Source organism: Chamaea fasciata, unplaced genomic scaffold (assembly GCF_029207755.1).
Source record: "Chamaea fasciata isolate MVZ Bird 193981 ecotype frontalis unplaced genomic scaffold, bChaFas1.0.hap1 SCAF_11, whole genome shotgun sequence".
In the NCBI taxonomy this organism is placed as follows: Eukaryota; Metazoa; Chordata; class Aves; order Passeriformes; family Sylviidae; genus Chamaea; species Chamaea fasciata.
This window is the reverse complement of record NW_027094096.1, coordinates 13161664-13186762: the sequence shown is the minus strand read 5'-3', so window position 1 is coordinate 13186762 and position 25099 is coordinate 13161664. Positions and strand designations below refer to the sequence as shown.

The 25099-nt window shown below is 40.6% G+C and overlaps 1 protein-coding gene across 2 annotated transcripts; it reads left to right on the top strand.

Annotated features, from left to right (window-relative positions):
* The first annotated feature begins 9736 nt into the window (after positions 1 to 9736).
* Positions 9737 to 20709, top strand: LOC136295326 (phospholipid scramblase family member 5-like). Of its 2 annotated transcripts, none has more exons than XM_066193825.1 (8): positions 9737 to 9768; positions 12314 to 12462; positions 16533 to 16575; positions 17419 to 17639; positions 18577 to 18738; positions 19370 to 19489; positions 20418 to 20496; positions 20575 to 20709. In XM_066193825.1, exons 1-7 carry the CDS (start codon positions 9756 to 9758, stop codon positions 20454 to 20456), a joined length of 747 nt encoding a protein of 248 aa, XP_066049922.1. In that variant the 5' UTR covers positions 9737 to 9755; the 3' UTR covers positions 20457 to 20496; positions 20575 to 20709. The 2 variants fall into 2 exon arrangements, with proteins under 2 accessions (XP_066049922.1, XP_066049921.1); XM_066193824.1 differs by having other exon boundaries at positions 19370 to 19531.
* The last annotated feature ends 4390 nt before the right edge of the window (positions 20710 to 25099 follow it).

Here is a 25099-nt window from a genome sequence, read left to right as displayed (position 1 = left end):
TAGCTTTCCTGTGGTAGAGCACAGCAGAGCTAATAATGCAATTATGGTTCGTGTAGTTAAACTCTGCTATTGATATTTTTTTTTTCCCAGGAGGCCTTCATTTCTGGCAATTCTAATCATCTTCATTGTACAGCTGTACGGATTCCATGTTTCACTCTGAGGGAAATAAAATTGCAAATAAATACCATCTTTCCTAATGTCTCTGTAAATGCCAGATTTAGTAACCATTAACCAAATGTTAGAGTCCATAAAATGTAATGTATAGTTCTGTATATATATACACACACACATATATATACATACATATATATATATATACACACACACACACACATATATACACATATATGCATATATGTGTTTGTGTGTGTGTATATATATAGAGGCTACATTCACATACTAGTCACCAGAACAAGCTATTATGCTGGAATAAACAAGAGTAGAATTTCCTCCAATATTTAATTATTCTCATTTCTTGCTGCTATAATAAATACATTTTCTGGTTTTGGCATGCTAAGTGTTTCCCTGTCTTTCTACTGTATTCAAACTGTAAGTATTAGAGTAAAATAGTATAATTACCACATAAAAATGGGGTGTGTGTGTGTGTGTTTAGCAGGAGGGGGATTCTTCTTTTAACTTCCCATTCTTTTGAACAAATCTGAAACCTGGAGTTCTGCATCCGGTTCTGTATTACCTGATACACAATAAGTATGAGAGCTGGCAAGTACTGGCTAATTAAGATGTTATTTAGTCTATTATTGAGCATTCATTTAGTACTCCTATTAATGAAAAATTACTTTAAAAAAAAAACAACAAAAAACTATCTGTGCCAATCCCCACTACAGCAAAAATATCAATCCTGAGATGTTGAAGCCATAATTAAAAAACATAAAATATGAAATAAGGATACTCCCTGCTTCTGTGGTCTCAGTCTTCCATGATTCAGATTCTTCTGAGAAGATAAATCTTAAGAGCAATGAATCTCTGAAAGCACTGCCCTGCTTTCTTGTGTGGAGGGGAAAGTTTCTCTAAACTTCTGTATTTTTCTGAGTAAACTACCAAACACATTACAAAGCCTTTCTAAAAGACACATAATAAAGTGGTGATAAGGCATGTTAGTAATTTTGCTGACAGTCATCCTTCTTTAACATGCCTGGGACATAAACAGTAGGAAATAAGCACAGACAATAATTGCTATTAGGTGCCTGAAGAAAAAACAAAGATATGAGAGGGACATGCTAATTAGGCTTCCTCAATGGACCACATGGAGATGAAAAGGAGATAAAAATAAAGCAAACAAAGCTGAAGTATTTAGACAGCCTTGCAAAAAGTTGTTGTCTATGACAATGAACTGTCCACGGTTTTAAAGTGTTTAGAGACAACATCTGAGACAATATCTGTCATTTTCCTGCATACATCAGAGGCAGGGTAGCACCAGGGTGTCACTTTGCAATCTCATGGGATATACAACAGAACTGATCAATCCTAAGGGAGCTGAGATGGGGAAACAGCGGGGGCAACTTCCTGCCAGAGCATCTTGTTAGGGGAATAGAGCATGTCCTGCCATTCCTCTCTCTGTGACTGCTGGAGGAGAGAGGAGCTGTTCAGCCATGGGGCTGGCAGACTTGTTAGAGAAGTTCACATGGCTTTTCCATTGCAACACAGATTTTTAAGATGTTCAACTGTTTCTACAAACTCTGTTCCTGGTAATTGTTTTTCTGTTACACAGTAACTGTTTTGGCTCCTGTACTTCAGTAAAGCATTGAAAATATTCAACCTGGGAGTTTGAAGTACATAAGCAAAATGCTGTCAAGACATACTAATTAGAAAACTTGTGCACACGCAACCTCCTAGTGTTCACTTTTGCTCTCATTTGTTTTACAGATGGTGCTAGGTCAAAGAAGCAGCCTGTCTTTGCAGGACAAGCAGTTCTGAAGTTCTGAGCATCTCTGTATTTTCATGTATGCAAAAGTTTTCTCCTTAGTTTTCTTTGCTTACCTAAGCCATTGGTGATTTGCTAACATTTTCCCCTTCTCTTTTCCTTCGTATAACAGGAAATTGGCAAAGTGCTTTGCAGGAATCAAAAGTACAGATTTGTTGCTTTTGGGATCAAAAACAAATGGAAAAACTTGTTGTGGTTTTTGCTTGTGGGTTTTTTTTTTTTCTTTGCCAGTAATTAACCTGTGATACAAGAAGAGAGGAATATAAAACAAACTTGAGAAAAAAGTATCAGGTTTCCAGATCTGCTTTAGGCAGATTAATGAACATGTCTATAAAAAGAAGTGATTGGACCAGTAGTAAAGTGGCTACTCAGTGACCACTGAATGGTCCAGGCAAACAGAGGCACAAAACACTTACTGTATAGTTTGGTGTTCCAGATGAGTTCCTAGGATTTTATTTGACCCAGCTGGGATGCTAATGGATAACTGTTACTATACGTAAATGTACTGTATGTAAATCCACAGGATTGTAATAAATTAGGATAAGGATTGTAATAAATTCCATTTGTTTCCCCTATTGATTATCAGTAGGAAATAATATGAAAAATGAAATTACCTGGAATCCTGCAAGGATCACTTTTCTTAGTAGACCACTACTACCCCTTTCAGTAGGCAAAATGTCTTAAATGCAGTAAATGCAAAACCAAAGCATTTTCAAATTAAAAGAAAACACTACAAGTTGTTCTGTACTATTGGGTAGAATTTCAAAACATTGATATTAAATGTAGAAAACAAATTGGATTGAGATTCTTAATTCCTTTTATTATTTTTTTAGGGGATGAAAAGCTTTATCAGAACTAAGCTCATCTAAAACTTATTATTCTTTCAGTATGCTAATTAATAGAGCAGGATCATGAATTTGTTAATTAAAATAAGATACCTCAGGGAAACTGAAATTAATTTTGCTGTCCTAATAGAGTCACCATTATGCCATTAAATCTTATGGATGTCTTATCTACTTCTCTTTTTTCCTTCCCTCAAAGAGTAAAAAATAAAAAAAAAAAAAAAGTTTTATTTAGTTTAAATTTGGAATCAGAATATTGAATGGTGACTTTCTGAAAATGTGGAGAAGATCAACAAATAATCTTGGAATAGTTTGGATTTCCAAAAATCTTGGAATGTGGCCTTCAGGTGAGCGACAGACTGATCCCCTCATGAGTTCACCTTTGGATCCCCAGATCTGAGCTGTTCTGTGTGATGTGTGAACCCCCACTCCAGTAGCCTGCTAGAGTCACAGAGTAATGTTGTCGTATATTTTCCAGAGATGAAACTAGCAAAACTGAACCATTGTGCAGGCATTGTAAGGGCTGCTAAAAACATATTGCACTTTAAATGGGATGTTTTTGTTGGAGGGAAGGTGGTATCTGACAGCAGATCCTGTGGTGGGCTGGGTTTGTCCATGTTGGTGATTTAGTTCATAGAGAGTGTTTTAGCGGAATCTCCTGGTCATCCTCACTTGATGTGCTTGAGAGTAGTTTTTGCTGAGCACTGGAGTGTGCAGACTGATTCCTGCTGGTGGGACCAAATGGCGCTCCAGGAACACCCCAAAAGCTGCCAGGGGTGTTGGACTGAAGAGCCACCTGCGAGCCAAAGCAAAGCCCACAGATCCTGAGCACGGTGAGCCCTGGGTGTCTCCTCTTTCTGCAGGTTTGCTGCTGCTGAGCTCTGCTCTTGGGTCAGCTGGGGCTGACCAGAGCTCGCCTGGACCTGCCTTGGCAGGAGCTCACTCTGCTGATGTGACAGCTGGTGCCAACCTCAGTTTCAAAGCCATTTTTACAGAAGGAAAAGCACCTGACATATCCTCAGTGTTTTCTGATGCTCTGGCTTTTCAATACTCTTACTTCCAATTTAGATGTTTCAGAGAAGAGAAAGGGAAAAGGAGAGTTTTTCTTCTACAGCACCTTTCTTCTAATTTTGCTTGATGAATTTTCGAGGCCAGCAAAGTTCTCCATCCTCACCAAGAATGTTAATTGCAACTTGTATCCAAGACTTCTGTCATTCAATGTACTAGAAGACAGAAATAATCTTATTAATATACCTCAGAGTATACTGAGCACTTTATCCCATTTTATTATAGGCTTAAAGGTGTAAAGTTTAATTAGAGACAAGCACTAAATCTAATTGTTAGAGACTGCTGAACAGTAGCAGTTTGGTTAGTCCTGTGAGAGCTTCTGACTTCCCAGGAATAAAGTCTGCTGTTTGCTTTCAGCCTGTAAAGTGTTCAGAGGCATTGGTTATGTATAAGATAGGCAAGATGCAGTTCTGTTGCTGTTCCTAACAGACTGTGTTTAATCAGCAGACAGAATCTGAGATGTCTTGCAAATTTCAGTTAACTTGACAGATGGTTTTAGGCAAAAATAAAAATAATAACAGGTGAAATTAATGTCAGTTTCTCAAAGAGTAGATTAATGACATCTTACTAAAGTAAGCAGAAAAGCATCCTAAAATATCTTTGTTTCCAATGTACAGTCAAATCAAGTAAACTCTGTATCTCCAGTGTGCCTTTGCCACAGAGAAAGTTATTCTTTCTCACACTCAAACCTAATTAATATTAAAGGATATTTATCTGAAGCAGACTAGATCTTCAGGATAGATTCACCTTCAGGATAGACGTAAAAGATTCCCTCAGAGTGTTCATTATTTAGAACAAAATCACTCCGAAGTGAGAGGCCAGTTTGAAAAATTCTTCATGACCAGTGGTTAGTTTTGGTAGAGGTTTTGGTGCAACACGTATTCACGTCTTTTATGCTGCTCCTTCCTGGTCTTATTTTTCTGCTTAAATCACACAGTCTGCTTACATAAATCAGTCTCTTGATGGCCACACTTCCTCTACTATTATTCTAAAACCTGCTTAATGTGATTAAAATTGAAACATTTGGGTGTGGGGATGAATTCAGTTTTCTGGACTAGTTGCTTCGTGCAGCTGTTTCAGAACTGGTAGGAAACCAGGACATGCAGGAGCTTAGTGACAGTGCCCACAGCCCCTTGAAGTCTGTATTTTCATAAGAACAAGATTTTAGAGGTTATTAGAAAAACCTAAAAACTCAGTGTAACAGAAACCTACTTCCAAAAAGACCCCTGACAAAACCAGAAACCAAACACACCTGTCCCCCTAAAGCCTCCCAAACAGACAAACCCCATGCCAAAGCCTTCTTTTTTCCTCGTATCAAGATCTGGTACGGAAGCTGCTTTATGAATTTCCAGTGGATTGTTGTACTTTGCTGACATCTATATTTAGTTTCTGATCCACATCTACACTTGCTGGGGATAGCATTAAAACTTCTGATATGTTTCAGTACCATGTGCCATCTCTAAACACAAAAAAGGGTTTCTTTCCTTACACAATCGCTTTAAGATTGCATTTTTGATCCCATTTCTCCCAGCGGAGCTAAATGCAAAATAAAGATCGGGTTGCTGAAGAGCTGTTATTTTAAAGCTTGCATTTAGCTGTTAATTGGTGCACCACAGACACCTCGTGTAGCAGCTACCTGGCAGTGCTACCTCAGCAGGCAGCTCCGCAGTGGCGCTCCGTGCGCTGCCGGCACCGCGACCTGCCTGCGGAATTCCAGCGGGATTGCAGACGTCCTTGCAGGGGAGGAGCTCCTAGAGGCACCGGCTGAAGCAAGACGCCTCACAAACAAAAGTTCAAGGTGAGAACCCTGCTAGGTGATGGCTGATTTAAGAAATTGTTTGGTTTGTTTTTTTCTCTCCAGTGCAGAAAGCAATACTGGCTGAAATAATGTGACTTGGGGCTTGTAATTGCACGGGGTCACAGTCTGATAGTTATGATCACACTCAGTATTTCTCCCTGTGCTGAAGGGAAGACAAGAAAAGGGAAGAAAAAAGGCTATAATAATTAATATTTAAAAAATGGCAATAACAATGCATTTTAATGCTGGTCACAATTGATATTTCGAGGTAAGGAAATTTAGAATGCAAACGGTGATTGGTGATGACCCCTCTCAGCAGCAGGGGAGCTCAGGCTTTGCCTGGTGATGCTCAGGAGCGTTTCCTGATGACTGCCCGCTGCTCTCAGCCTGCTGCTGGATGGCACAGGGCATCCCCGGCTGCCTGGAGCTCAGGAAGGGCAGCTAGGGAGGGGCTGAGCTCTCTTGCCTGAACTTGTGGAGATTGTGGGGACAAGGGCAGAGGCAGTTTCTTACCTGGAGGAGTCCACAGTGGTAGAGTGGGGAAAGGGGAGCACCATCTTTTCCTGCTGAGTACAAGGACAGATACCTCACACCAGGTTCACGGAGCAGTTTTCTGAGCAGCAGGGAGCAGGACGAGAAATCAAACAGCTTTTCCAAATACTTTGAAATTTGTTACTGTCTCCTGTTTTCTCTTGTGAAGGTGTTTTTTGTCGTTATACTCCTGCATTTTCTACTCCTGTAGAAAATGGAAGAGTGATTATGCTCCAGAGAAATGGCACCTATGTTGAGCCATATGACATTTTTGCTCCCTTGATCCACCTGGTTGACTATTACTGCATGCTTTCTGGAGGAAAATCTGTGTTCTGTTTCTGTTCTGAGGACAAGGATGTCTTAGTCCATGGATATGTTTCCTCCAGGCTGCAGTAATTTATGTAATCACCATTGACTGCAGTGGTGCTTGGACATCAGCTCAGCAGGGATGGATCTCTGGGCCTTTGTGGAAGTGGTAGTTATACAAGAGATGCAATTTTTCTTTAAGGAAAAAAGGAAGGTCTTAGATGTATAAACTCCTCCAGCCAAGCACTGCTTGCCCTGATCTGGATAGGCTCATTGATTTTGATGGATCCATGCTAACTTATGCCTTCTAAGGATTTGCCCATCAATTTTTATCAGCTTTACAGCATAGGATGGAGCAAGAGTATTTTAGAGGTAGCAGGAATATATGTATGTATACTCAATTTTTTTTGTTGTTTGGTTGGGGTTTTTTTGTTTGCTTTTTGTTTGTTTGTTTTTTTTTTTTTTAATATCTGTGAATGTGTTTCAGTTCCCCAGCATATTCATGCAGAGGAAGGCAGTGTACTCTGTTTTAGTGCTGAGACTCTGACTGGTAGAGTCAGTGTAGGCAGTGATAACCCTTCCCAGGGCCTTCTTCAAAGGGCAGAGGCAGCCAGTTCTGTGTCTTGGTGAAATTCTTCTTTGGGTGCTGATGCTCTGCTTCCTGAAGGCCCTAAAATATGGTTAGAAGTAGCAGTACGCAATTCTTTAAATGCTTGTCCTCATTTCTTGAGTGCTCTTCCTGTGCATATCTAAAGGGCACCAAAGAATGACCGTCTTTGTGCTTGAATAAATATGATTAAGTCTTCTGTACATGATGTCTTAGTGAGAATGCTTTTAATCATGGCAGCAGCCTATTTGGACCGATATATGAGTATTTATTAAAAAAAAAAAAAAAAGCGCACCAGAAATTCAGATTAAAGAAATTATTAAATATGTGGTTTTACCTGTAAGGACTTATGCCAGTGCAAGATTCTCATTTGCAAATCCTTCAGAAGTCTACTGATACAATCTACCAAAATTATTGCTGTGGAATTAAAAAAGTAGGAATGGGGTAAAAGGGGACTTTGTAAAAGATGTGGAAAATCGTGAAAAAAAAGGAAGAAAACCCCAAAATGTACTTAAAGCCAAGTTGTATTTCTTTCTGTTACCTATTTACTGCAATTTTGCAAATAATGTCAGCAAAATTAGTTAGTTCTTTGGGACAGAACTATTTCAGGGAAACGTTTATTTCATGAGTGGCAGGAAAATGAAACCCGGCTCCAGCAGGGAGGGGAGCTTGCCTGAGCTGCCAGGGCAGCTCTGGGGCAGAGCCTGAGCAGGGCAGCAGCAGCTCCCAGCACAGCCAGCCTGGCCTGGCCCCTGCTGCAGGCAAAGTGCAGCACAGGCTGTGCCTGACGCCTCCTCTGGGTCAGCAACTGAATCACTTGGACTTCTCAAAAATGCTTTTTAAACGTTTGAAACGTCTTCTTTCATATATTTTTTAGTGTGTTTTGTCTGTTTGAGACATTTTGCTTATGCATTGACAGAATACTGGGACTTTTTTTCTCTGTAATTTTCTGGGAGGTAAAACAAGTCTTCATTTATTTTTAGAGGTAAATGAGTGCCATCTCATTTGAATTCTCATCTGTCATTTTTAAAGATATGTTTACTATATTTATCCAGAGCTTTCCCTGCAGTTTTTCTTATTTTCTTAGGCTTTGTGTCTGCCCTGTGCTCCAAAGAAGCCCATCCTTGACAGGGAGAAAGGAGGCAAAAACTTTTGGTCATTCTTAACTCTTATTTCCTGTTATGTCAAACTTCCTCCTAATCCAGATGGATTTGTTTAGTACTCATTTTTTAGTCACCAAAATTTTTGTCACTTCTCTGGTTGTTTCCAGGCTCAGCACAGCAGGGTCTGGCTCCTGGGCTGGCCTGTGCTTGCCACTGCACCCAGGGAGTTCTCAGGCAGGCAATGACAAACTCCTGGGAAATTTCACATTGCCAAATCCATAAGTACATCTGACGCTCTTGCATTTGCTGTTGTAGTCTATAAAAATCAGCTTCCACATAGTTTGGGGGTTTTCTGTATTCTTCTTTCAGAGAATCCTCATCAACATCTTCCTGAGCTGTAAACTCTGGAATTTAATCTGCTCAATCCTACTTGAGACAGGTTCAAACCAGTGGAACTTGCAGTAGCAAAGAGGACAGAAAATGGTCCCCAGCACCTCCCTCTACTCTGCTGGGCTCTGTGCATAGGCTCAGCCATTCTTGCAGCCATACATCACAGCTGCCTGCAGACCACATCTGCCTGATGATTTCCACAGCAACTTGGGCACTCAAGGCAGGAATATGAGCTGGTAAGTCAAGGTTACTCTTCCTTCTTCTCATCTTTTCCTCCCAGTGCAATGAGGGCAATTACATATGTCATGGTTTTAGTCTAGGACAAAGCACTGCCAGACTGTTTCAGTTCTCCAAATCCAGTTCAAACACCTCACAGGGATCAGGAGAACCCTGCGTGGATGTGAATATTGAGGGGCACAGTGGTGGGGAAATGTACAGGATGACTTTCTGGGACTGGGTGTAGGTATGACATCCCTTGGAGGGCATCCTCTGGCTGATATTACATGGATGGAATACAGTGAGAAATCCAAGGCAGCTATTCCTGCTTTGTGCACAGAAAATATTGACTGGGGTCAGCTGTAGGGAAAACATAGAATCATAGAATGGCCAGGGTTGGAAAGGACCTTAAAGATGATCTAGTTCCAAAACCCCTGACTTGGACAGGCACACCTTTCCCTCGACCAGAGGGCTCAGAGCTCCATCCAGCCTGGCTTTACACACTTCCAGGGATGGGCCATCCACAGCTTCATTAACTCCTCTGTCTTTAGTGGACAGCCTGAAGAAGTGGAAACACAAACACTGAACTAAAAACTTAGAATCTCTGTATTCTCAGAGTAAACACAGAGAGGATCTTAGGTCTAAGGTGCTCATTTAGCCCGTGGGTACACGGCAGCTTTGTCTCTCCGCGCTGGCGAAACCCTTTTCCCTCTCTCCAAGGGTGCACTCTCCTGGCACGGCTCGGCGTTCCCGGCCCCGCAGCCTCTCCCCCCGCGGCCCGGCTCAGCCAGCGCAGCCCGTGAGCTCCTCCCGTGCTCTGCCAGCCGACAGCCAGCAGACAGACACCTTCTGAAGTTTGGTGCATGCTGTGCGCCTTTTTTTTATTTGCTGCAACAAGAAAAGCCTTTTCTTTTAACCCGGCTTCCTTTGAAGAAGTAGCTCAGGAAGCTTCATGGCCTCTCAAGGTAAGTGCATCTATAGTCTGTATTTTTAGATCGTGTTTACAGAAAACTGGTCTTGTGCGTTCCCAGCAATCAGCAGTCTGATGAAATGAGTGTTTCAGGCTAAAACCACATCAGTCAAAACACAGCTGTTTCGTCTTCCTTTAATTTTTCAGCATCCAAGAGGCTCCTAAGGAGACTAGAATCTATACTAGGGTGGTATTTGAATAAAATACGTTATAAAATGTTAGCCTCTGCATTCAGTCAGAAAATTTAGTGTTGGTATCTTAGTGTTTAAACCTGTCGGTATAGAATGCCTGGGAAGGGTGGGTACTGAGCCAAGGGTATCACTGTTTTTGCACACTTCTTCCCTATTTCACTTTGAAAATACTACATCAGCAAATGCTTTTCACATTCAAAACTGGCCAGAGACCTGATAACCCCATATGGAGAATAATAACTGAAGAATAACTGAAGTTAATCAGATTACTCCTATCTGGGTGTGTCTTTGTCACGTACTGACTTTAGCTGTAGCCATTTGAGTACTCAGGGCAATGTGCAAATGTGCAGCATCTGATCTAATCAGCCTTCTCAATTAATTTTCTCCAGGTTTTCAAACTAAACAGAAGGATACAAGTCTCTTTTTCTCTTAACATGAGTGCAGCTCCATGGAGGTCGTTCTGTTGGCATGTACAGAGGCACGTTTTGGCCCAGGGAGTTTCAGCAATGGCTGTCTTGGTTTGCCAAATGCTTACCCTTCTTTCTTGCCCTCAAAACACTCAAGACATTCTGCATTAGAGCATTAAAAGGTACACAGGAGCAAGCAGATTTTATAGAATTGTTGTACTCTTGCAATATAGGTTTTTTTGTTATTTTGTTTAGCTTTAGCTGTATAAGAGAAATCTGGTTTTGCATATTTTGGATGTGTATCAGTTAGAAGAAACAGTTAAACAGTAATGGTGTGGAATATGGTTTTTAGTATGAAGAAACTTGACAATACACCTCTTTCAGGAACATGCAACTCTACAAATTGTGTTTGTACAGAATACTCACTGTTTCATATGGTAACGTTAAGGATTTCCATATTAGTAATGAAATGGGAATCATACACAAAAATAGACAAAGTGTCAGACTAGCTCAAATTGTCATTAATATTTAATGTATTTACTGTTTGATTTTTGTATAGCTTAAAATTTGACAGGTAGAACTGCAATTTGTTGTCTTTTTTCCTCTTTATTATTCAAGAATAACACCAACACTGGGCTACTTCGTGGCATTTCATGTAACAACAAGAGTTACGGCAGTAACAGAACCCTGTGAGGTAAAATGATGCAGAAGAGCATATTAAATATTTATTACGCAGTTATACATTTTTAAAAGCCAGCAACAAATTCAAAGGGGTTACTTCTTCCTGTGGTCTCAGACTTTGAAAGAAAGCAGTGGCTGCAAAGACAAATTAAGATCAAAATATGATTGAATGATGAATCTTTCACAGTGAGTTCAAATAATACTAAAGGATCTAATTTAAACCCACAACAGCAAAAAAAGATTCAGACTTGGAGTCAAAATTCCTTCTGGAACCTCAAACCCAATTACGTCTAAGTATTGTCACATGGGAGTTAAAAATGATCAGTTTGGGGACTGCTTTCCTGCCAAAACACAGGGGCTTAGCTCAATATAAGGATTTGCCATTTATATGGGGAGACCTTCACTTTGCTCCTCCTGGTTCCTGCAGAAACACTGTTGTTGAAGGCCGAGGAACAATGTAGCTGGAAAAACTAGCAGGAGTATTTTGAAAGTCCAGTGTTTAAGGTAGTCACTATGCTGTGGGAGATGGTGCCTGTGCAGGAGTGTGGATGTACAGGTGCCTGTGGTAGTAAATGCTCTTGTTACCTTCACAGCACTGCCGAGGTCACCATCACTGTGCCCTAAAGGACTTCTTTGTCGTAGAAAACCAGAAAACACAGCATAATGATATCTGATCTATTCATTAAGATAATAATGAATAATACACTATAAGAGGCTGCGTAGACTTTGATATCAGGGTTGTAATATCCCGTCTTGGGGAATCTGAGATCCCTGGGAATGTTATCTCTAATTAAGAGAAATTATGGGTGCCCTCAGGATGCTGGAGAGCATCTTGCTGGGAGCCAGCCCTCAGCAGCTCAGGGCACACTGGCACACAGGGCAGCTCACAGGGAGCAGGGCTGGGCAGCTGTGCTGAGGGGCTTCTGGCCACCCTGTGCATGAGTCCAGACCAGCTCCAGCCTTGCCACACAGGCTCTGTGCTCACCAGCTGTCAGAGCAGATCAGGTGCCCTCCAAGACCACATCTCCTGATTTAACTTCATCTGCAGTGATTCCTCTTCGCATATTCTAAGGCAGCTTTATAATCAGAGTTCTCGATGTGTGGGACAATCAGGAGATTCCTTTTGGGTCCTCACTCCTGACCTGAAGTACTGATGCAGTCACATGCAGAATGATGTTATTGTTCCAGCTTTGATCCAAGAAGCTAGCTGCTCCTTGGTCCTGATGTTTCTGGGTTTTTCTCTTTTTTTTTTTTTCTGCAGAATCTCAGGGACAAACCAACTCAATCTTTAAGGATTACCTCCCTGGTTCTTCTGATGTTCCTCAGCAGAATACACCTGTTGAACCAAGTCTCTGGAAGCAAACATCACACACTCATAATTTGCCACCTGGTCTGGAGTATCTGAACCAGGTTCTGAATCCTTCTGAATGCTAGAATTGTTATATTTTCATTTTATGTTAATTTTGTACCCTGGAGGATGAGGTTTTTAGGGTTTTTCCCCTTGGGGGAGGAGTAGATTGGGATGGAGAGGCTTTTTTGTTATTTGGTGTTACTATGAAATAAGGAACATAGGAGAAAGAAGCTTTCTCTTCATTGCTGCCATTCATTTTATAGAAATTGGATGAACATAAATAAGTCTGAGTGGCTGCAAACTTGCACTAACTCTGTGTGGGGAAGAAAGTGCTTATGCCTGAGAGAGAAAAATGCTTGAAAATGGAGGTGGAGAAGAAGGTCGTAGATGGGGAAGAAAAATTAATGCTTATATCTTCTCCATCCTACTGCTAGACATGTGGCTGTCCTTTTTGCTCTGTGAGACCTCTCAGCTCCTGGAGCTCAGAGCACTGATGGTCTCCAGGTCTGCTCCAGAAGTTCCCTCTTTTCCTGAACATTTTTACCAGGAGGGTCACTCCCTGCTCTTGCTTTGACACTGACTGAGGTTTTACATGTGGCTGTATTGTGCCACTCTTGCATGCTGAGCAAGGTGTCACATGCCCCGCCTGGTATGGCAGGGACAGAATCAGGCCCCCAGCATAGTCAGATCACAGTTCTGATATATCTCTGCTGTGTTTGCATTTTGGTGATGCTGGGAAATGTTTACTTCACTCAAGATGAGTATTTTAGGCACACATTTCTGCTAGTTTTGTATAGAAGCAGGAATTGAATATATTTTATATTAGGAGCTAAGTTACCTAGATAGCTAATGAAATGGGGAGACTCTTCAGAAGCAGTCTTTTGTGTGGGGTGATGACTTTCATTTCAAGATGCCTGAGCACAAAATGATACATGTTGTCAATTACATGAGCATTTGTTTTCAGACCATGGAAGCTACATTTTTTAGTCTAAAAGTGATTGTGATAGTAAGTACTTGGAAGGTTACATATTCAGGCTCCTGTACAGACACGAATTACACCTCAGATTTACCCAGACAACGTAGGCAAGCAAATACCATCACTCCATGTTATATAAGTGTTGCATCTGACATTAAGACAAAAGAGCAGGTCACTCCCAGAGCTACAACTGGAACTGAAGACCTCATTCATGCTTATTCTTGGCCTGTGCTGCAGCCCTTGCTAATTATCCTTAATTTTCTCTGCAGTCTGAAAAGTGGGAAGCATGTGAGCAGTATGACTGTTGGCATGTACCCACAGCTCGAGTTTCTGTGCCTTGCAGAACTCTTTACTGTGTGATGCTGAAACTGTCCTGGCTGTGGGGCAAATGAAAGGAGCTCATTCAGGATAGATGGGAGTAGAAAGGAGTCCCTCCAGCAGGGAGAGGTCTGCCTGCGGAATGCATGTGACATTCACAGCTGCCAGGGTAATCCCTTGGGATTTATCCTCATGGACTAAGAGATTTTCATGTGATTAAATGCTCAAATGAAGATGTTGCTAGCAGAACTTGGAGTTATCTATGCTGCTGGGAAGACTTCTGGAAGTCTGTGTGTCGTTCTAGTGTTGTGTGCATTGGGGAAAGGTGGGTCCAAACTGAAACAGGCACAGAGAGGTGCTACTGGAAGTGCATGGGGAATAGAGAACCTCCTTTAAAACAAGACTCAGTCTATTTTATCTCTAGACTAAAAACAACACTATTGGAAAGGGAGCCATACTGAGTGCCCATGAGAGTAAACAAACTGTGGGAAAGAGACATATTTAATTTATAGGATTACATTACTGGAAGAAAGATTATATAGAGAGTGGTTGTGAATAAATACAGAATAACAAATAGAAATTACATTCTCCAGCAAGAGGGCAAGATAACTGGATACATTTAAGAAAGCTGAACCTATTTCTCAGTAAGACTGTTTGACTCTGATACAAGGATCCAAATGTAGTCACTCTCAGAGAGATCCCTACAATCTTATTCTAGATAGCAGCCCAAGGATTGGATGAGAGGAAAGGAAAGTGTATGTCCTGTAGGTAAAGGCCAGCCAGCAACGTTTCACTCTGCAGATTCACACCCAAAGTGAGTTCAAGTGAAGGAACCATTCCGATTGGCTGTTTGACGTGCCCCAGAGAAGGGCAAAAACTGCTCTGCCTCAGCCAACACATCAGCTTTCTAGGACTATCACTCTTTAATAACTTCCTAAAGTTACCTAATTATTAAAGTTACCTAAGCCTCACTACTGTCTTCCAGATTACAGCCATAACTCAAAGAGTAGTTCAGTGTCCATAATAAAAATTGAATTAACCTTTTCCCACAGAAAAGAAATAGACAGGGGAAACCTTGGAGAAGAATTTTCTGAGTACTTCAGCTGCATGTTGTGGCACCACTCAGGTTTAACTACCTTTGTAAGGACCTTCTTTGTTCAGACTTGGTTAGACTTATCAGATGTAAATTTGATACCCACAGAACTGAATACTGAGAATTAACTGTGTATAAGGAATTTTAACATATCTGAGCTCAAGGGGACCAAACTGCTGTTAAGCCAAAGGGCTTTGGGTGCTTTCAAATGCAAGTGCAGAATTCCCTCAATCCACAAGTGTCCCAATAAAAATGCATCAGAATAACTGCCCTGCAGAAACCAGTGAAAGGCAAAACAAGGATAGCAAGTGGTACTGCCGTGTAGTCTCAGTATTGTTTATACATTGTGCACAGTAACCTAATACATAGACCAAAATCACTTAAAGCTTTTAAAAATTCAGGCTCATGAATTACTTTTCCTTGTAAAAGTCTACATGGGGCAAAGAAATCCATATTAAAATAAATTCTAAAATATTAAAATAGCTCTACCATCTTTAACTTGTTTATTCTCTTTCCATCAGCAGAGCCCTTCCCATGAGCTCCAAGAGCTCTCTCATGAGACCCAAACAACAAGCAGCAAAGATTCTTGGGAGAATATTTTTATGTCTAAATATTTTTTATTATTTCAATTACTGGCATGCACATTTCAGAGATTAATCAAAGAGATAGAGAAGTTCCTCTTTTTGCCAGCTTTTCTCTGCAGCCTGAACTAGCTGCAGGAGCTGACTAGAGGTGACAAATGGCTGCAACAGTTTGAATATGTACCAGGCGAGATTTGTCAATTTTAAAATATCCAGGCACTGGAAAGCTGTGACAGGCTGGTCTCAGAAGGTCGCTGTGTGCTTTGTGTCTGCAGCTGTGAGTAATGGCAAAACCTGTGCCAAGCATTTGCCCATCAGGAATTTACAGAAAAATTATGGAAAAGAGATTGGTAAAGCCTAAAACTGTCACATAAAACAGGCATAAAAAGTCACATAAAACTGAAAGGTAGACTGAAATTAAGTCTTGCTGGTTTTATAATGCTAACAACTGTTCTCCAAGAAAGAATAATGTCAGAGGGACAATAAGCACAGCCAAGCTGGGTGTCATGGAAAGCAGTTTTTCTCCTGCATTTGTAACTAGTTCATGGGTGAAGACATTTTCAGTCAGCTGAGTGTTTCATTGCTCATTCTGGTACCCTGGCATGATCACTTGCCAGATTTAAGGTGCAGGGCTCCTTAGATCAGAGTGTTAAAGCCACTGTGTGCCATCATTGACATCCCCTGACTACCTTGCTGGGCTGCTCCAGCCAAGGTCCTTTAAGATGTGGCCACTGCATGTTTCGTGCTTGAGCCCAGGCTTGCTCACCCCTGCACTGCCATGGTGCCCAGCACCAACACTGGAATTGGGGTAAGGAGCTTCCCCTCTGACAAAGAGGAGCAACAGGAGCAAGAAGTGGATCCTGCTTCTTGCGCACAGCTTTCTGTTGCTGTTGGCTTCCTCATTCCCCCAGTGATGATTATTTTTCTTCAAATGTGTGGGTGAATTACATGGGGACAGGACCTAATGTCACATTCCTCAGCCATTATTTCAGGGAAAAGTCCAAAGTGTGACTTGAGATATCCTTCAGGCACCCACCCTGTGCACCTCTATAAGGAAAGAAATCTTAATTGCAGGGAGATGAGAAATAAAAATAGACACGTGACCACTGCCAGCCCCAGACCTATCCAAAACTCACCATCTTGTTTATTCTTTTAAAACAGCTGGACCAGATAATTATTCATCAGCAAGTGGAGCTTCTGGAAGGTATGGTGCAATCCTTGTCACCCTTTAATAATGCTGGTACATGGGTGTCTCCAAAAGGCATCCAAGCCTCCAGCTCACTGGAGTCACTGTGAACCTTCCTGCTGCCCCTGTGTCAGGCTGTTGTGCATTGATAATGTGGGGAAGACTCACTTTATTGTTTGCCTGTTCAGCAGCAAACCACTGAGGGGTGAGTAACCTCTACAACAGTCCTAAATCCTCTCCCTCAGACACCTCCCTTTCAGTGCTATTAAAGTTTAACCATCTTTCCGATCCATGGAAAATTTTATTGCCCTTAACAATAACATACTATGAGGCAAAAAGCAAACAGAGAAAGGAAGGTCAGAAAACATAAAATGGAGCAAAAGATTTTCTAATTATTTAGTTTCTCAGATTTTCAAAGTAATGAACAAGTATTGAGTTCTGCCAGTAAAACACTGTAAGATAGATTTCTCCTATTCGATATGGTTTTGGCCTGATTCTTGAATGACCTGCTGGGCGAAAGCTTTGTCACTGAAGTGGGATAGTCTCAGGATATTACTTTTCACAGATGATAAAGCCAGAAAAAGCCCAAACCGAAACTCAGGATCTGAATTCTCTTGTGATATCTACTTCAGTGTACAGCAAATCAAAGCCTGAATTAATTCCTTCCAAATACAGACCTGGCACTATTAATTCCATATACTTGTATATTTTATTTGTTTTGCTACTTCAAAACAATTTTTTTCACAACCTGTCTCATAGACTTTTGGAATTAATGCTCATATATGTATATATACACTAACATTATACTAGGTGAAAACAAGCATAATCTAAGTTAATGTTCTACTTGTTTTGCCTTATTAGCCATACTTGGCACAGAGACTTCCAGCAAATACGAGATAAAAAACCCCTTGGGACAAAGAGTTTACTTTGCTGTGGAAGAGAACGGCTGCTTTGACCGCAAGCTGTGCTCGCCCCTCAGGGCCTTCACCATCAGGATTGCGGATAACGCGGGCCGGGAGGTGATCCGAGTCATCAGGCCCTTGAGGTGCAACAGCTGCTGCTTCCCCTGCTTCCTGCAGGAGGTGAGGGAATGCCCTTGGTGCCAGCATCTCTCTGTGCAGCTCCTCGAGGGTGGCAAGGAGGAATTCAGGAATTCCAGGTCCCTCTCAGCCCAGGGACTGTGGGGAGGCCTTTGATTTGACACGAGTTCTGCTCCTTGCGTGCCTCCTCCCTTCCATGGGACCCGGCTTTGCTGACACCCCACACAAAGCTTTGGTGTCTGGTGATGTCTCTGCAGTCAAGTGACACCCCAAAACACTGCTTGCCCTGACACAGGCAGAGAGCACTTCAGCGTACAGGAGGGCGGAGGATGGAAACTCCATGGAGGCCACAGGGGTCTGTGGGGGTGACTTGGAAGCAGCTCTGTGCGGAGGCTGAGCCTTCCCTCCACGGATCTGCCTCTTCAGGGCCATACATCTCTGGGAAATTGCAGAACGTGGAAGTAAGCTGCTTGGAGTGAAAAATGTGGACCCCATAGAGCATCAGATCTTTCCTCCGTATTTTTTGACTTTCCTTTATTCAGACATCTTTCTTGTGTTAAGAAAATGTTTTACAGGTTAGCTCATCCATGTACCTTCTTAGCACTTATCCTTGTTGGGATTTTTCAAGAAAAGGTCCTTTGGTAATACAGCTACTTGAAAAAAGCTTGTAGGATAATTACTGAATACAATAACAATTTTTTTTCCCTAGTTCATAGCTTTTATAAAGTCTTTTATTGCATGTAAGATCTTGGCTTCTGGTGCAGCTTCTGAGCTTCAGATTGTCTACTGTGTTTAACAACACTGTTAGACAGTTCTGCAATATCCAGTTCCATGTTTGGTAAAATGATAGAGTAAAATTTTATATATTCAGTACATAAATATTTTGTCATTATATAAAAAATATGCTATCACAGAAAAAAATATATTGATTTATAATCAGCTAAAAATTTTTTTGTTGTTATTTTCTTTTGTTTGCTAGTTAGAAGTTCAGTCCCCACCAGGTACAATAGCTGGGTATGTTGTACAGAACTGGGACCCTTTTCTGCCAAAGTTTACTATACAGAATCAAAGTAAAGAAGATGTGCTAAAAATAATTGGCCCATGTGCAACCTGTGGCTGTTTTGAAGATGTTGACTTTGAGGTATGTTTCGTACAGGTGTTAAAGATTTAAAAGTTTTACTATTTTGAATAAATTTCTCAGATGAGAGGGAGAATGGGAGATACTTGAAGAAACCCCGAACAGAGTTTTCTGATGTGAACAAAGTGTTTTGCCTTAGTTAAGAATCATAAAGGAATTTTTGGATTTATCAGCTTATCAACTCATTAGCCAAATCAAAAGACTCCAGTGGGTATTGTCTGAAATTTCAGTGTACTGTGAGAAACATGCAGATGGCTGCATAAATGAGAACATGCCTGTCCCCTGAGGGGACAGTGGTCCACAGCAGTGGGGCTAGGAGAATATAAAAAACTTGAGAGAGGAAAAAAACCCCACAAGTCTGTTAAAGAAAGGTAAAACTGGCATAAACTTTCAAGATTGCTTCCTCCCAGCTCTAAAGATGCTGATGTTTCCAAACTTGAGATGTTTCTTGCATGCCACTCGTAAAGGGAAATTTGACACTAATAGAACATTGCAGCAATAAGAATAAAAGGAGAACCTGACAACTATAGCATACTCTGTATGTCAGGACACAGTCATTAATTCTGTGGAGATGTCATCAGTGTGCACTTGATTTGTTTACATTTATGTCTGCTCCTGTTTTTTCTTTGTGCAGGTAAAAGCTCTCAATGAGATGACGACGATCGGCAAAATTTCCAAGTATTGGTCTGGATTTGTTAACAACGTCTTTACCAACACCGCCAACTTTGGGATCCAGGTCCCTGTGGATCTTGATGTGAGGATCAAGGCAGTAATGATTGGTGCTTGTTTCCTCATTGTAAGTGTGCAGAGTGGAGAGGCAGACCCATAGAGATGTGCAGACCAGGGACAAAGGGGCCTTTGCTGTCAGCTGAGAACTACAAAAGTGCAAGTGCATTGGAAAACCAAACCCTACATAAAAGATAAATCAACTAAAACCTTCTAATTTTTATGTCTGCTTTTTTTTTAATGTTCTTAAATTTTTGAATATTAAGCTGTTTAAATAGTATTACACATGCAGTTCAATATTTTGTATGGCAGAATCAAATATCAACATGCATGTCAAACCTACCAAACTCCCCTAAACCCCTTATTGTGTTTGAAAAAGTGTATGAACCAAAAAAAAAGAAGTAATTTCTAATGGTAATTTCAAACCAATTCAATAATTCTGTTGAGTGTTGTATGTAAGACCTTCAGGTCACATGAAAATTCCTACAAAAATTCTCTTGTGAAGATAACCGTAAGATTTATGAGAAGGAGAATACTCATTGCTTGGGGTAAAGATGAAGTTGACATGCATGTTTTCTAGCATTAGAAATTGATACTTTCTCTGTAGCTCTTTTGCCAACATAATTGTGTTATCATGAAATGGTTTCAAAATCATCTGTGATACTTACATTGTAGACTATAAACCAAAATTACAGTACTATTTAAATTATTCACTTGAAAGTGTTAGCTTTAAAATTCCAACAACAATTCAGAAATTTTGCTTTTAGTAGAATAGAAATGACAGTTAAGATTTTCGGATTGTCCCCTCCAAAACTCCTGTTTCTCAGCAGCAGTGATAAAAAGTGATTGACTAATATAATTACTTTATGTAACAAAAGCCTACGTGTAAGACTCTTGATAGTAATTGTTGCAATTTTTTGCCTTCCATATCTAATTCACGGTTTGTTTATTTGTAGGACTTAATGTTCTTTGAAAACTCTTTGGATGGATTATAACAAGATGACAGAAACAATGAAATATGCAGAATGTGTTTCAGTAGGTAAAAATGAACATAAATTGATCTTCTTGCTTTGAAGGCTTATACATTTCTAATTCTTTTTCATTTTCTTCCAGAAATCGCTTGAGCTTTGGACATGATTTTAAACTGCGAAAATCCTTGTTCCTTATAGGAAAAGACAGGGAGCTAATGATGATGTTTATTAAAATATGTCTCATGTAAATAATTATTTCCCACTTACATTTTATATGTGCTGTAGCTAAACATGTACTTTTCACACAGAGCGCTGTTACTTTGGAACGGTGCTATTCTCTTCTTTCTCTTTTGATGTTCCTGCATGGGAAATCATGAAAGATTAGATGAAGGCTTGCAGCATCACTGATGAAAGTCTGTGTTTAGAGAAGCCTTTGATGTTCTGCAAGTGCTGGTACCAGTTAGTAACCACATGAGGGTGTGTTCTGGGGGTTTTGCTTTTTTATAATTTTAGAAGTAATTTTCTGATTTGTTATTTAATTAATAGTAGCAAACTGATTTGAAAGTAACAAATATAAAGACATACCCGATGGGAAGTTCAAGATGTTATCTGTTTCAGTGAGTTGGAAGAAGTGAAGTTATGTTTGCTAGTAAATTAATTTTGTGACAAAGATTGTTTTAATGAATGGCAGCCAGAAATTAGGCTTCTGGCCCTAGACTTGTGAATGTAAGGTCTATTCTGAAAATCTGGTCTTCCACTATTTCCACTGAAGGCAGGCTAAAGATAACGTTTGAGGGATGGTCCTCTCTGTGCTAGAGGCTCACAAATCACTCTCCTTTGTACTAGCCAGCGTTAAGGATCCTTGCTGCTATCTATTCAAGGCTTTCCTTAAAAGGTTTGTTCCTCTTTGTAATATCTGGTGGCTGATAATTTTTCATTCAGAGTTGCCTGAGGCCATCCTAGAACAGAATTATTCTTTCCCCTTGGCAAGCTCAAGTATTTTCAATGATGACTCTGCAGAAGGAGCTTTTTGCAGTTCAGCAGTTTCACATAGCTGTTCATTCCTGCAGCCACACTCATTGTACTGTTCTGAAACATTTCCATCAACAGGCTTTTGTTAATACAAACTTTCTTCGTAGGAATGATATGATATGAAAGACATAAACAGATTTTTTGCTGCTGTTGCAAAATATTTGCCGTATGAACTTGCTTATGCCTCATAAAAACTCCCTTCAAGAAACCAACCAGTATCATAAAATATTGGTGGCACACCCAATTTCTCTCATAGTCACCAGTCAAGCTTCTAAGAGGAACATTTTACAAATCACAAGAAATGCTGGATTTTTTTTTTCAGTGTCAACCAGTAATTCAATTCTTGCAAACAACCAACACATCAACGGAAAGAGAGGAGATAATGAATAATTCATAAAAATGAAAAAGAGCTAAATTTATCAGGTGATTAATTCTCAACAAATATTTAGACTAATTTTAAATTAATGTTCATGGATATGCATTCAAACACAGTGAAGTCAGGAAGTTGCAACTAAGGTTCCCATAGTGAAATTAACTCAGGAATGCTTATAGATTTAAACAGTATGTTTTAGATTATATACCACACTTAGGTAGTTATACAGATTTACATATGTCTTGAAAATAATTGTGGTTAACAAGCTCTGACAATCATCATTATCTGTTAACCGTTTCACTTCTGGCTCTCGCTGTGATTCTAGCAGTGCAATCAGGCTGCACGAGTTGGGAGCTCACAGGGAGCCGCTGCTGCCGCCTTTCCCAGGAGGAAGCGCCCTGTCAGCTTCGTGGGCAAGAAGCTCCCTCGTGTGGAAATTCAGGAATTTGCAGAGGAATACAGGATGCTTCGTGCTGTTCTCGCTAGTCTCACGCTAGTGTCGTTCTGTTAAATGCAACTCCTGCAGGCCTGACAGTAGACTGAGAAAAAGAACCAGATTCTTTTTTTTTTTTTTTTTTTCTCTTTAGATCCCTTTGCCATCTTAGACAGAAGTCACTGCTATTGTAGCCCATAGTCTTGGCCCTGTGCACTGTTATTGACCTGTGTGTGTCTGAACACTCGACTGTATTCAGTGCCTTAGGGTCAGCAGGAACCCCGCCTATCTCCCACTTTTCCTCTGCAATTTCCTGTCTCCTTGTGGCCGTAAACAAGCCAAAGACATCTCTAAGCAAATGTGTCCAACTTCATTGGAGTCAACACAAAATAAGTTTATATTTACCCACAGGGCTGAATTTGGCTGTGAGTGTCCATGTATATACCTTGTAGGTGTGCAATATGTGCATATATATTTTTAATGAATTGCAACCAACTGGATTTCTCGCACATAGTGACTTTGTCGCTGGTTTTTTGTGTGTTAATACAAGAGATTTCTGCTGTTAATTGTGTGTTTGAATGCTTCAGTTTACACTCAGAGGCAGCTTCTGGGACATCCAAGAACAGGCTCATCCCATGGATAAAACAAGCTGTGGGACTGGGGTAGCTCTTGCTATTTAAAACTCCCTCAGCAGCCTGCTTGACCTCTGTGTCACCCTTCAGCATCCTTGTAGAAATTCGGTGCCAATGCCAGCGCTTTTCCAGCTGGGAGGTCGTTCATCTAAACCACAGTTGCCACACAAGGGCAGGTATCCATTCTCAGCAGAGTTTATGGATTCTGCATGATATTGCTCAAGAAGAGCTAATGTGTTCTGAGATCTTAATAACCTGCAGCTCTAACTAATAACTCTTTCTTATTAATAGCAATATGTTTCATACTATGGGAGCTACATATGCTCACGGTTCCCCCATGGGCTAGGAGTGGCTACCAAAGGAGAATTCAGAATCTCCCAAAGGATCACAAGTTTTTTCTAAAGCAAATTCATGCCCTGGATATCATCTAGAAAGAAACGTGATTACTCTAAAGAAACAGAAATTTTACTTAATCCAGCCAAGCAAATATTTTTGATCAGTAGCCAAACCATAAATCTGTGTAGTTCACACTCCTGTGTTCACTAGATGGCAGCAACAGCTCATTATGACAATATTTAGCTTTTCATACATCATAAGCTGTACCCAGGATGCTGATTGAAGTTCAACATACCTTTAACCTCTAATTGATTTCTACTCTTAACTTAAGGGTTTTATTTTCTCTGTCTGATATTAAACCTTTGCCACACAATACTGGATTATCTTTATTGCCTGCAATTTACAGCTGAACTATTGGTTATTTTATGAGATCTGGTCAGGGTGTGGGTTAGAATACAGTCTACCACAAAGTGAGCTCCTCTGGTCAGTACCCAACCTAGTTTTTGCACCCGGAGCATCCCTCCAGCTTCTGCAGGTGGACAGAGAAGAAGCCGCAGCCCCAAGACACTCCTCATCTTCTGCAGAAACAGAAAGTGCCACGTGCTAAGGAGATTGCTGTGCGGTGGTGTACCTAGAAGGGCAGAAGGTTTCTGTGGTAAAAGGTCATGTCATGATGGTCTGTCACTATGTGCTGGGGCAGAGAGGGGGAAATCCCCTGTAGTGCCACAAACCCAGGTGGCATCAGCACGTGGGAAGATCAGGCACTTCCTGTAAGAGAGTGACATATCTGAGTATGTTTGAATGCCTCTGTTTACACTCAGAGGCAGCTTCTGTGACATCCAAGAACAGGCTCTAAGTTGTAAGTTCTTGGATTCTTTGTAAGTTGTAAGTTCTGAGATTCTTTGGTTGTCTGATAATTTGGTGGATGCAAAAGTACTTCACAGACTTTTCTGTGTGTATTAAAAAAAATCTTTTTGTGTCAATTTGTCTAATCCTATTTGTTTAAGGATTAGACAAACCTGGAAATGATCCAAAATACACATTTTCTAATAGACCTGTCTAAGTCAAGCTGTTTGAAAAAAAAAAAATGAAATTTCCTCCTTCTGACCCTCAGTTGTATTGGTTTCATTTCAATCCGAATTGTATCTTCTATGTTAGAATCATAAATCCTAGTTTAATTCAACTCACAGTGAGTATTGAAGGAAATATTACTTGCAAGTCATTTCATCAGGACTCATTGACTTAATGTGCTTTTTCGCTTTAAGATACTCACTTGAGGGACTTGTTTTTCTCTGTTCCAGTCACATTTTCTATGTGCTGTATTTAAACTTCTGATGTTTTGTATTAGAAAAACCCATACACAACAACAGCCAAATCACAAAACATCCTGCAAGCTTCTGTTGCAGACATCGCTCAATGAGAAATACCTGCTTCTCTCTAGAAATGGCCATGGGCATTTTCTCTGTCTGCCCCTTCCCTTATCTGATTCCCAGATCACAGAATCACAGAATGGTCTGGATTGGAAGAAACCTTAAAGATCACTTAGTACAACCTCCCTTCCATGGGCAGGGGCACTTCACTAGATCACGTTGCCCAAAGCCGTCAAGGAAATATCACAGTGCATATGTCAAGGTCTAATATTGCTTCATAAGTCTTTTATTAGTCATTTATGGATTTCTTGAAGAATCCTGGGTGAATTTTGGACCAGGCTAATGATTGCAATAATTTTCTATCCACATGTCTTTTCTAGACCCTTGAAAAATTCTATTTTGCCATCAGGAATCATTTTAAGCAGCTGTCATGATAATGCCTGTTTATACCAGCAAGGGCTGAGAAAAGAAATGCAGCCTGGGATCAGAAC